Source organism: Bombus bifarius, unplaced genomic scaffold (assembly GCF_011952205.1).
Source record: "Bombus bifarius isolate JDL3187 unplaced genomic scaffold, Bbif_JDL3187 scf7180000007978, whole genome shotgun sequence".
Classification (NCBI taxonomy): Eukaryota; Metazoa; Arthropoda; class Insecta; order Hymenoptera; family Apidae; genus Bombus; species Bombus bifarius.
In genome coordinates, this window is record NW_022884363.1 from 3,485,263 (window position 1) to 3,499,461 (window position 14,199).

Consider the following 14,199-nt stretch of genomic DNA (forward strand, 5'->3'; position numbering starts at 1 on the left):
GCGATTCTTAGATATGTTCAGGGACACTTTCGGAACGCAGAAAGTCATTCGAAATTTTTATTCAATTGCCTATACGTCTGAGCAACATGGCAACAAAATTTTCCACGCTTGCCATTGCCAATCTGCGAGCAACGTGCGTACATTTTACACGATTCAATCTTATGAAAAAAAAGAGAAAAGACGGGATAAAACACTGGCGGTGCCGAGTGTTTCCATAAAAATTCAAAGTCCAATCTCGGAGACGAGTTCGTGAAAAAAGCAACAGGGGTGAACAGAGAGGTAGAGGGAGGAATTAGACAGGGCCAATCGACGCGGGAACGAAAGGTGAATATTTCAGAAAGAGTCGCCGTGACGATCTACGGGAACGAATATACGCGCCGCTGGCGTGTGGCTCGCGTGCGCCTCACGGGGATGGCGGATCGATTGTCCTTGCCTCTCAAGGATGCTCTCGGGGTTGGTTTGAAATAGAATTTATAGCACGCGCTTCTAGCATATTAATAGACCGAGCAACGCGCGATGCTGGAGTTGCCGATCCAATTGTCGCGTTGCATCGCGAGCGTGCTACAGGATTTGTCTCGCGACACGAAACTTTAGCTTTCCAAGTAAAAGGCTGAATTCTTGAGCTGATATGACAGCTTCGTATTGATTTTCCTTTGAGATATTACCTTTGTCCGCCTCATACACGTCCTACAACAGTGATACAGCTTAAAAAAGTTTTCCAAAAAGACGAGAAGCTACTTGGAGGCTTACAAATTATTATCTTGCCAAAGAACGATAGTTGAATATTATTTTTGTAATTTGTCAGTTTTAGCCTTTGAAATCTTCTCTGATGGTGTTGATGCTTTTCTAATAAAAGACTAAATTATTTTAAGTAGTAACTTAGCTTTGAGAAGAAACGATACACGTGCTAATATATTTCACAATATCGAATAAAAATATTACACAAATTAATCGGAGATTATTTTATGAATTTATTTTATGAAAAATTTCTACGTAACGGCAATAAAGAATTACAATTTTATGGGCCATTTCTTGATAAACAGACTGAACTATGTTGCTGAAAATACAATGCTGTTTGCTGACCATTGAAATTCGAATCCCATGAGACAGACTAGCATTTACGTCAGAACGGTGTCCTCGCGAGTCTCCGCGCGAAATTAGGCCAAAAAAGAAGATTAAACAGGGGTACAGTGACGCCAGTTACCAACTTAACGTTTCCCATGGGAAAGTCAACGTGTGTCTACAATAATACTAAAACACACCGCAGCGCTCTTCGCGAAGCGTATTGGTTAACAAGCATTGCGTGAAACATGTAGAGGAGAAATATCTAGATCTCTATGCGTTTCTTTAATACTGTACCACATAGATCTCTACAGTATGATCGTTCCTCCATAGGAATTTCTATTCTTCTCAAATTTCGAGAATGGTGGACAGTGGATGCCGATTCACGGTATTACCCTCCCGTCCAGCCACGGAATTAATTCTATGTGTTAATAAAATCGTAAATATATACACTGTAGTATTCATTGTACGAGGAGTTCTAAACATGCTGTGCATTGTTTTGTTAATGTTGAATTTGTTGGTGTTAAAAGTTGCAGTAGCTAGCACTGAAATTCAACTTGTACACTAATGCAAGTATCTGTGTTTTAGTTGTGACACTGTTGGCGTCTTATATACATTAGGATTTATCCAAGCAAAATATATTCTAATCAACAACAAGCTTCACAATTGTATAGTGTTCTGTTAAGGTCAAGTTAGTGTTAACATCAAAAAGGAGGCGGATTATACTGTGCCATCGAGTTTCGTACAGTAACAAGGAACATGGTGCGCACAAGTTTTCACACGTGTCTGTATCGTTCTACACGTGGCAGGTTATTTTTTCTTCTGCGACACTGTGCCCCTATTGATGTTTGCAATGCATTTTCTCGCTCACGTGGACACCGCGCGTCTCGAGTAACAGACTCGGTTGCATTTACGCGTGGACTTCGCTCGCAGCAATATCGAATCGAAATTCATTCTCGCTACTCCTCGATCTTCCCTGCTATCCTCGTTGATATCCGATCTTGATGGTCATCTCGTTTTTCAATCGCATTCGCGACTCTAGAAAGCGTCGCGAGCTCAACGTCGTACACAACAAATGATCACTCGATTTCTTTTGTGTCGTTCTAAATACAGATCGTTCGTGTAATCACGACACAGAACGAGAACGTAAACCGCAATTTCGACTCGATTTATCGTTGCAATCTGTCGAGATAATCGAGTAAACTCGTTTCCGCAAACTACGGTGTTCCTGCAATTTTCCGCGTGATAAGCGTTCGCGAATCGCTCGACAACGTATTTGCGCATCAATACGAAATTATGCTGCTTCGAGTTAGAAATCTCCGTCACGCCGTTTGATCGTTCAATATTCCACTTTCGAGCAATGTTTGACCACCGTGATATCGCAATATAAACATTTGGTCTGTATCTGGCGGACGCCTAAATTATTCTAAGCTATTTGTCGTCGTAACCGGGGGAGAACAGCACGATAGGTATATATATATACGTATATTCTCCCTCTGTCTTTTCCTTGTCGTTCTGCTTCCTCGCTATGATCTGAACGACCCTAATAACTATACTTTACGCTAAGTTTCCGTGTATTAGCATATTTAACGAGCAACGACGCCGCGTTATTTCGCGAAACGGCAAAGCATTAATGGCCGCTTGACTATGCGCCGTTCGTTCCATTGTGTCGGGATCGTCTTTACATTCCGCATAAAAATTATTCTATCTATTCGATATGATTCCCAGTGAAATAAGATTATCACACGATCTTCGATACTAATGAAACTATCGGATGAAAATTCAGTTCGATATTGAAAATATCAGACTAAATAATTCAAATCGCTCAAAAGTCAAATTGATTAACTCTATTTTTGTAAATTTTGCTGCTACAAAATACGCGATTAGTTTCTTCTGTAATTAACATTTTAGAAGCCAAACAGCCATGTAGATATGTATGCTTACAGATAGCATCTTTCGTAGACACGAACCTTTTCCGCCAAAAACCGATAACACTAACGATTGTACGATCGAGTTTCAACAATTACACGTAGGAAGTTTCAGGAGCGTGTTCCATACGGTTCTAATAATGGCCATTAAAGCGACGTATCGCGCGAACCTTCTCGCGGGGTAGGAGAGAATGGCAGAGGGTGGGCAATAATTGCGCGAGCAAGCCGCGAAATTAGATTACGCCGTGCCAGCAGGAAATCACGGCGCATTTAATGGCGGCGATGAAATAAAGAAAGCCACTCGCGGCAGGACCATTTTCATGCATTACGCTACGCTGGCTACGATGCATTATTATACATTATGACGCATTACGACGCGTTACGCCGCGGTTATGTCAACCAACTTCGCCGCAAGTCTTTCCATGAATTATGTATGCGAGGACTCTCTTTCTCTAACTCTCTCTTGGCGTGGCCCCGATCGAAAAAAAAAAGCTCCGACCAAACTAGAAAAAAGCATATCGTGGTATCATTTTATTTTAGAGCGTGGAAGATGATTACGGAAGTTTATTCGTAGTTTGGAGACGTTTGGATTGAAAGAAGAAAGTTCTTTTCTACTTGGTTGCAGCTCATTTAGATCGAGCATCTTTCCAGTTTTATGCGACTGTTCCACGTAATGGAGGTAGATCCACGACATCTTGCCACTGCATTCCCAGCAATTCCATTCGTACTGAAGATCTGTCAAGTCTGTTTATGCAAAGGCAAACTTCATTCTATGGGTCTACGTCGCAAACATCCATTATCGAGTCGAAGCTTGAATCACGCTATGCACTTAATCCCTGACAGAGAATCAGCCAGTGAAAAGTTAAACAAATGCATCTACGTCACACCTGAACGTACTGCACGTCACAAACAGCGACTATTGGAAAAAGAAGTTGGACTAGTAGACCTCGGCTATTTATAAAACAGCTCGTTTCAATGATCCATCAAACGCGGTAATGGAAATGGGAAATATGGTAATAGTAGAAGAAGTTTCCTGATGTTCGAATTCTGACAGTCTGATCTACCACGTAAAAAACGAATAACAATCTACATTTTGGCCAACAAGTTTAGTCGATTACGAGAAAAGTCACAGCTTGTACGTTTACGATAAGTTCATTAAAAATTCTCATCTATAATAGTCAGCGTCGACTAAAACTAATATTGAAAATTTTCAAAGGAAATTCTATATGCACGTCGAAGAAGTTGAAATCCTATTACCCGAGCTAGCAAGAAGAGCTGGAGAGGACTCTGTTATTGGAACTGGTCGCACTTATCCGAACTGCCTGATCCTCCGATCTGTTCGGATAAACGAGGTTCCAATGTTCGAAGGTTCGTTCAGAAGCTAAAGGGCCGGAGGAAGAACGCAGGCTGGGACTTAGCCACGCGTGTATACAGGAAAAGGGGGACAAGATCGAGCATACGAGGTGCAGAAGAAGGGAAGTCGGTGGCTTCCCTCCGGAAACGACGTCTGAAGGCTAACGTTAGCTCCGCACAGTTTACGTGCCTAACCTGGAGGAAGTATCTCGAGCTGGGCTCACCGGTCGTTTTCAGTTCCACTTCTTCCCCCTTGCGGAATAGATCTCGGCGTCCTCCCTTCCTTTCCCTCGTCCTTGCTAGACCACTGCGAATCGTGTTATAGCGTCTGATGTTATTTACAAGCTCGGCCGACCGCGCCCCAACGCAATTAAACCGGCTATTCTTTCGTCTCGAAGAAATTACTCGCGCCGCTAACCTCGCCGTCGCACCGCCGCTAAATTGAACGACGTTCTGGATCAGAGATTCGCCGGTGATGCTTTTTTTCCAGATGCGGCTCTTTATGACCAGAACGAACGTGTCCCGACTCTTATTTGCTCGAAACGTTGCTGAAAATGCGGTGGAACAGCGGGAGACAAAGTCACGAGGCGACTCCTGCTGTTAGATTACCGGGTCTTCCAGTCGAGGTCGGAATTTTAATCTTTTTTTCGCTGCTTCAAGAGGAACAGGTGGAAGACAAAATTTAACGAAAGTACCCGACAACCGCGGTTAGGTCTTTGACACAGTTTATAGAGTCGATTCTCTTGGAACGATCCAAGTTAGCGGATGTTTATGTTTCTTTCGCGAGTTCGTTCTACACAGTTTAACGAACGTTAAATTCTTGAAGAAGAACGTCGAACGAATTCTGAGAGTTATTGATCTGCGTTAAGTTCAATGACAGAAAAGTGGTACAAATCGTGCCTTTAGACTAACAGATTATTATCGTTATTAATAATAATATTGAAACTCGTAATTCTGTTAGAATATCGGATAATAACACGTACGAGCTTCACAGCTGTGGCAAGTACAGCGACGATGATGACGCGTCGAAATTTCAGTAATGAGCTATCGTCAATTATGGATGTTACATTATTAGCTTGCTTTCGTAGTAAATGATACACGGGTCCCAGCAATTTCTATAACAATATAATCACGTACACTCTTCACGGTTAAAAGTTTCAACGACGATCACGCGAGAGCCAAAAGACAATCGTTTCGGCCGCCGTAATTCGAATTTAGAGCTCCACACGCGTGCCCTCGTGTACACGTTTGTGGCTGCGAAATTTCCACTCCGTGAATCTCTGAACAGAAAGCGTTCGATTTGCCTGTCAAAAGCTACAGCGATCGCGGGAACTGCTGATAACGCGAAGAATCGAGTGGGCAGCGCGCTAATTACAGCCAATTAGCCGAGCCGATTCAGCGATGACGAAGAAGCGTGTTAGTCGAGTCGTGAACCATGCCGTTTTAAGGGACGATCCTTCAATTAATCATTAATTACCTAGACGGATAACTTTAACCAACGAACATGCCTCGTCGTTAATTGACATCGATAGCTCACGCGCGATTCTTCGAATGGCTGGATTTTTAGAACAAAGAGTATCGTGGAGACGAAGCGTGGGATGACTTCAAGGGAAAAGCATACGCGATCCACCATGGAACTTTAGTAAGTAATTACCATAATTTTGAGGATTAGTAGATTTTAACTTGGCAAAATTCAAATCTAGTTGACTCAAAGTTAAGATTCGTGCGGGCCAGTGCCTTACGAATTAACAACCGCGTCGAACACGGGAGAAATCGTCTCTGGAAACGGGCGTAGATATTGATGCCAGAGAGGATGGGAAGAGTAACGTGTTATACGGCGGACGGCACTGCAATTAATTAATAATTTAGAGGTAATTGCGACAATTGTCGGGCATTAATGGAAACGTAGGTAGGCGCGTCCCGCGAAGGTAATGTCGTCACGCGGTGTGGTCACCGTGTCACGTCACGGGACTCCGGCGCGGCGCGGCGTGGTCCGTCACGGTCCGCGGGAGGATCGTTATATTAATTTAGGGCTAGCGCTCATTAAAACTTAACGATAGCGCTCGTTATCCTCGCCCGATAACGACGCACGTACCGATTATTATTCAGCGATTATATCGTGCAGCGTTTTGTTTCGCCTTCGTTACCGTAGTCCAAAGCAGAGCAATTATTACGGGGCTCCGCTCTTTTCCCGGCCACGGTGTCGTCCCCTTTAATTCGCCTTCGTACTCTTGTCGAACCTCGTATCTACAGTTGCGTGTACCACATCCTAGTCCTTCAACAACGGTTGAGAACGGGAATATTAAACATACAGACTATATTCAGGGTAACTGTCTTATAACTCCGAAATCAATGATATTTTGTAGAACAAGGAGAACTTTCTCGCTTGTTTCGACGAAAGGATTCTGAAGTTTGCCATCAACATTCTGAAACACCTTGTATATGTCGTATAACGCCATGCGTTATTATTTGGAAGGAAGGTGAGAAACAATTCCAACAGCTAAACATTACCAAAAAGGAAAGTGACGAATTCACACATTAGCTTTGGTCATCTCAATTTGAATAACGACAGAATCATCAGGCGCAACGATCCACGTGGGCTCGTTCGCCACATTTCTTTCTATACCACGGTTTGACGCAAAGGATAACGATAAGGAAGGATAACGAAAAATCTAGAACGACAATCAACGATTAGTCGTCAGACTGAACGAAACTAACGGGCGGCTCCATTATTCGAAAGTAGAGTGGAAGAAGAGGTGAAGAACTCTGGCGGAAAGTTCGCCAGGACTTTGCCAGAGAACGACTCGCTTCGGAGATTATCACGTCCTCTCTGAGCTGTTCCCTCGGTTCTCCATCGCCCTTGCTCTCCTTTAATCCCCGTCCCTTAGCGTGCAGCTCATCTTGCATTCTACGAGGATTAAGGCTGACGGCATTCCCGGGTTTAATAAGTGTCGCCCGAATGACGTGAATTAGTCCAATATGTCTGAAGCTGCTGGTAGCAACAATTCAGGCCTGCTGCATCGCGTAATTAAAATTACTCCGCGCGTCATACTTTACGTCAGGCCCGCGCTACCTGTCGCGAAGAGGCAAGGAGAGGGTGTCGCGTCGTCCCTGCAGTAATTGAAGGCCCACGAGAGGGTGGTGAGAACGTCTTACCGAGACTTCCTTGCGACGGAGGATGCACGCGCCAAAAATCGCCCCAGATACCAGACGTTTATGGTTCGTAACCCATTTCGATAAATGTGAAACCTACGTGATTCAGAAAATCCATAGCATTCGTTTATTATACTCTGACAATAGACAACTTGAGCTTGATCCATCGTATTTTCTTCTCACTGAACTTAAACAGCAAGCTTTAAATATTGTTCTGTAATCATTGTTTAATTGCAAATTCTAACATCGACGCAAAGTCCCTCTTATTCCAATTTTTATATCTATAAAGAAGAGAAAGAGAAATACACCAGTTATTATATCAATTCATTCGTCGTATCAAAAGGCATGGTTTAATCTGTTCTTCGTTGAAAAGTGCAACGCTATTCATCCCCTAGTTAGGTCCAACCGATTGGCAAGCCTGCACCCTCGCAGGGAGAATGGCACTCTTAGGGGCTGGCCTAGTTTCGGCATCGATGCGCTGGTAATTGCATTCGCCGCTCGGTGCCGAACGTGCACGAGTCCTCGTCGAGATCGAGCACAGTCGGATATTTAATATAAATCGGGCGAACGGCGATATTGCGGAAGAGGAAAGGACGGGAGCAATGGCGTATTCCTGCGCTGCGGATGCAATCTCGACGCATCAACGGGCAAAAGTGGGTCGTCGTGGAAGATATTTTTATGCGGCCAATTTTTAACCACTTCTCGGAACTGAAACTGATAGCCGATCGATGGAAGTCGACTCTCCAGCCAACAAATCGATTACGATTGTTAACGATTATCATTTCAATTTAAAGGAAGTGATTTTTCTCTTTCAGCTGCCATAATAATCACTTCTCTCGAATATCAAGTGAATCGTTCGAGGCACAAACCATGGCTTGTTCATTTTTCATCTGTTAATATCGAATAATAATATAAATTGCATCTTTCTGATCTGATTCTTCTAAATACGAGAACGTTACTTTTCAAGTGAAAAGCATATTCTGGAATGAAATTTCATCCACGATACCGTTAATACGATCCCCTTTACAAAACGACAGCTTTTTTAAATGTTAAGAATTCAGCACTTAAATGTTCGAATACCGAGACAATTAACAATACTCGATCATTGAACTTCAGATTGCACGATATAATAAACTGAGCATCATTCGTACCTGTGAACCCGAACGTCATAAAAAAAGAGATACTCGTAACGGAAGATTGTTCATTTTGTACTTACCTTGACCGGCGAATCGTCCGGCGTCTCGCATTCCTCCAACTGAAACGAAAAAAATGGAGAAAGACACGAGTTAATTGGTGTTGCTTAACGGTGGAGGGCGCGTTAAATTTAGCGGCACGCATCGCGTTCAGATCCGGTTACGAAAACTTTCCGACGCGTCCGCCCGGTTTTTTTCGTGGTCATCGTTTTTATTTTCAACCGTCGAGAAGGACGCTGCGTCAAACGTTGAACAGGCGATCGACCTTTTGGAAACGAGAGCGGCACGTTCTCGGGGAACGACTCGACGATCGCATGACGATCGATTGAATGTCGAAAACGGTCGAGCACATGCTTTACTACGCAGTATTCTGGCGAAACACGAAGTCGATATCGCGTATTCACGTTGTTGCTGATACACATCACCGAGAATCCTGTGATATACGCACATACAATGATAAAGAGAAAAAACATGATAACCGATAGTTCACCATCTCCAAGAATTTAATATAACAGAAATTTAATATCAAGGATATTATTAGTTGAGATTCTGATTATAATATCGCGTGACATTGAACAAAGGTTTGTCAGTTTTTCATTTGGACGTTGTTATCGCTCTATCGTCTTTTTTTTACTAAGGAACATGTATACAGCAATTTCTCGTGATTCTCAATAAATTACCCGGCTAAGTATATCAGGCTACGACTCATCGAGTTGATTCATCGCACGAACGACTCTGAAAAGTAGAGAACTCCTACCTTGCTAAGATCTTTTTCCATAGGGAAAACAAAATCGACCGAATTTTCGATTCAACAACCGTCGCTCTGCTCGAGGTGGACGAAAAGCGAGAAAAGGATGGGGGAAAAAAAGAGATCGGAACACGACGTAATATTTGCCGGCGGTGAAAGAATTTGATGAGCATGAATTCTCCCGTCGCGGCGCAACAGTCACGTGCAAACGTCGGAAAGAATTCTTTCTTACACGTCCCTTGATCCCGCGTCTCTTTCATCGTTTACGACGCGGCGCGGCGTGACGCGCCAACTCGCGCCTTCGGCGCCAGCGTGCAACGGCCCTGGCCATTGGCGCGTGGCGGTGCTAATGAACTTCGAGCTCACGTTTTGCGCAAAACACGTGGCATCCTCACGATGCATCGGACACGCGCACGCTGTTTTCGCCGTATCGCCAACTTCGCAATATTCGAAGAATTTCGAACGACTCCTAAGAAGAAACTCGCAGAATTTTGTCGACGCGATGACGAGAGAAACGAGATGTCTTGAACCGAAGCTTCATCTGTAAATCTAGTCGATTTCGATTTTGTTCGTGAAACGCTAACTGCGGTTGCGACGATTACTTCGATCTCAAAAACTACCATCAAAAGGAAACAACGTTGATACTATCACGGGTGAAATTTTACACTGATAAGGATAAGAGAATGAAGAAATTAAAGAACACGATAAGAGAACTATTTGCTCGAATAATACTCGTGTGCTTGGAAGATGATCGACAGTGGCATTTAGGGAACGCGATTTTCGATTAAAAGGTTTCGTTGATTCATCGAATTTTTCGTGCTACGCAAAGGATTTGGAAACAAATCTCCACCTTTTCTGTATGTCCAGTCGTTGCTGGACAATTGTCAAATTAACATCGAATCGCATGATGTTGCATTTCTCCCCTTTCATGGGAGAAGTACGTAGTTAGGTACAAGCTCGCTCGTTCCTGACGGGATTGGATAAATCCTCCGAGAAAATTTCACGTTGAATAGCCTTGGAAGTCGACAGCTGAATATGGCGGTGACAAATGCCCACAAAGAGAACCTGTATACATTCTTCGCGTAATTTCCAGACTCTCTGGAAAAATGAACTCGATCTTTTTCATTCCAGGCATTCTCCCGTTCAGGTGACTTAAAGTTAGCCATTCGTAGGACCATAATCCAGCATGTATCACGCTTAATGCAGAAGATTTCTGAATATTATGCCGACCGAGCCGAACGTATTACTGTTACAGAAAGTTACAGATATTTATTAACACTTTAGGTCATTCCAAGATTACGAGAGGGTCATCGAAGTTGCGTCGCTGATGGTCAAGGTTGTTTGTTATTACTACAGTCGTGTTATTGGTAATGATGAATCATAATAATTCGAATAAAATCTCATGTTTATCTCGCCCTGCCCCCAAAAATGGAACGATTTCGAATATCCACCCGAGTTTATAAAAAGCAAGTTAAGAAAGACAGGAAGAAAAAACGAAAAAAAGGGGTTTCATTCGATGGATTTGCATATTCTGATGGTCAGATCGCAGACGATCTTGTTTAATTTTACACGAAGGAGGTTTAAAAGAGGGTAATCGAAATGGGTCGACGGATTTCCGCTTCCCTGCCATGTTCTCCTCCCTTTTTTTTTTTTTTTTTTAATTAGTGAAACCACTTTTTACGATTCAAACGATCGGCGGTCGAAACAGGAGCGTTTGCTTTAATTCTGATCGCTATCTTCGCGTAACATTTTTATTACAATTTAGACGCAGGTACTCGGGTGAAAAGGGCTTGATCGCATGCGAAATCTTTAATTTGGTCGTTGGTTCTGCGTTCATTTCGTTTCGTTGATCGTTCCAGTGGTTACTTTATTGACTCGGCGAAATCCAGCGTAGAAATTCGAAATTTTCGAGGTAAGGACAACCGTGACAAGACGATAATGCAAATTAAATTGACGCGAGTCCTTGACGAGAGCCAACCCGATGACGGCCTGGCTGTCGTTAAACAGTAAATTACCTGTAAACGCGTAATCGACGTAGCGCGACGGGGGAACGTCACGGGACTCCCGTTGAACGTGAAATCGCTCCAAATTGTCGGGAAATCGAGGCAAAAGCAACTTTGTAACCTTTTTCCGTATTCTTCGTGATTATCCTCTGATCACCGGATGTGACCACGCCGGTGAAAAAGAAGCAAACGATGTAAAAAGTGTTCTGATGTATCTACGGTAGCTTGCTTTTGAAAAAAAAAGAACCGTCCCTTCGGCTACACGGTGCTACTTTCTGATTTAAAAACACGATTTGCGCGGTAAATACTTTTATAATAATAACGAGTTGAGCATAGCAATTCAATTCAGACCGCTCAAAAAATAATACGTCGTGCAATTTGAGCTATAAATCTTTAGCAAATGTGTTTATTGGTCTGTGTTTTGTGCTCGTTTCTGAAGAAAACAATCGGAGTAGCCAAAATGACGCATAGGCGAGCATCAACAAAATGCGGACATAACAACATCGAAATTATGTCGCATCATACGTTCTCCTGTCGGCGCTTTGAACAACGACGTAGTTTCTCCATGCGGCGCGTGGCGGGATGCTAATGAACCCGTCGTGAGTCACGTTCGAAAACACAAAAGAATGGATCCACACGAGCGTTGAATTCTGACTCGAAACAGCGATTTGCAAATTGTCGCGGCATTCGCTATGACTGTTCTTTCGAACGCGAGCACGTGCGCCGTTTTTCGCTTTTTCAGCCTCTCTCCACACGGTTCCACTTCTTCCACGTCTGGTTTACTTGATATCGTCGTTGGCTGATACGTTCGCGTGGCTCATCGATCACCGCTCGATCGTTTCGCGATCTTGCGAAATCAGTTCATCGAATTGATGAAATAAACCGAACGCAAATTGTCAAATAGATGCAGGGGATATGTTACAGTTCGCATAATAATTTTCTCATGGTAATCGTGCATTTATCTATCGTTTTATTTAACGAAATTCTATAATCAAGTTGAAATCAAAGCTAAAAGGATACTTAGAGCGTAGCTTCAAATTTTTCCGCTACGTCCTTCTCAACTTGGTTTCTACCTTGTTTAAATTTTAAAACACGAAGTCGCAAGTATAAATATCACTCATTTACCATGCGGAAATTGCTACGTGAAGACACGACATAGCGAACTGTCTGGCAGCTGACTCTGTACTAACCGACTCATTCCCCTTATACAGCTATCGGACGACTACGTACACGGATATTCCTGGTTAATTTATCGAAACTTAGCCTTGCCGCGTTTCTTTTAATTTGAATTACAAACATTATGATTTCGATCTGGTTCTTGAATATCCAACCGCAAATTATCGTATTATCCCTTGGTTTTTTTCTTCCGCCATTAGCAGGAAGAGGGATGAAGAAACAAAAGGACAAGAACGTAGGATAGGAGGGGACACACGTGTGGCAGGTAGGTAAAATAATCACTCGATCGAGTCGAATTAAAGAGAATAGCTGGAGCGGGCATCGATCTCGGTTCGGTTAGCAGCCGTGGCCAGCCGGTGGTAATTAATCAGCGCGCGCGCGGTGCACGCCGGTAATTAGAGGTACCGATCGACGGGGCAATTAATACGCCTCTTAACCGCGATCGGCGATCGATCATCGAAATGTTATTCGCCGCCGCGTGCGCCGCAAGGGAAGAATGCCGCATACCGAACGTAACGGTATCGGATTAGTGCGAATTAAGCGGAACGACGCGTTGGTGTCTCTTTCTCGAAGAGGCCATCAGGTGGTTTTCTCGTTAGTGATTTATCGGTCGCGTACGCACCACCAGCAATAATTTCGCGGTAATATCACGGTGATCCATGGCCGGGACGTGAGCCTCGCGAGCATACTCCGATCGCCCGAGATTTCTCCTGCTCGTCTCTGCTTGCCTTCGAACGTGTAAGAAGGAAATTGAATATCTAACCAACGAATGTGCCAAGTGTTTATGGCTGTTTGGATGGATGAATAATTTCCTGGTTGGAATTCGCTTTTTCGGATTAAAGGTAATAGTTTGACGATGGTAATTGGAAATTTATAGCTGCGTAAATTAAACGTTCGAACTTCTTCTCCCTACAAAAGGACATACTGCAGCAACTTTTACTTTATTGCCTGTGGTAGAGCGAAGATTACGAGTGTAAAAGGGTATAAGATAGTTTCCATACGAAAGATTCAGTAGATTATAAATCTACAGAGATATTCTCAGGACATATTGAGTTACTTCCACCTAAAGTGACACTGCACTCTTCCTTCATCTCCTAATTTCGAACACTCGACCCTTTCACGCAACTCTAGTACTCGAAATTCAATTACCCGCGATAATCAATCGTGCGAAATTCCAAATTCGAAAGTCCTGACAACGTGTTCGTATCGCCAAATATATCTGTCATTCAAACCGAAACCTCGGAATTATTTTGTACATTATGTACATAGGATTCATGTAAATTATGTACATAGGACTCATTCGACTTAGCGCTATCTTTCTGGTTCTGATCTAGCATGGAGAGCTCTGAAATTAACCCAGAGCGTCTCCTGAAGCGACGGAACGGCCGATTAAACGATCTAAAATTCCATCGCGTTAATCGCCGTCGAAATACTAGCAGGTGGCCCGAAACGAGTCGAGGGAGCCGGAGAAACGGTGATTTGGGCGGAGGAGAAGGTTACATCTAGATGGCGTTAACGCGACAATTTTCGGGCAAAACGAGTAACACGATCGACGCGAAACTCCATGGACGGTGCGTCAAAAA

General features: G+C 43.4%; 1 protein-coding gene across 4 annotated transcripts in view; it reads right to left on the minus strand.

Annotated features, from left to right (window-relative positions):
* Positions 1-14,199, minus strand: part of LOC117204525 (3-phosphoinositide-dependent protein kinase 1) — a 407,721-nt gene that overhangs the window by 250,957 nt on the left and 142,565 nt on the right. For all 4 annotated transcript variants that reach the window (XM_033442017.1, XM_033442018.1, XM_033442020.1 and 1 more), the window contains one exon: positions 8,713-8,751. In XM_033442017.1, the coding sequence (XP_033297908.1) occupies positions 8,713-8,751 (39 nt within the window). The remainder of the gene's footprint in view (positions 1-8,712; positions 8,752-14,199) is intronic.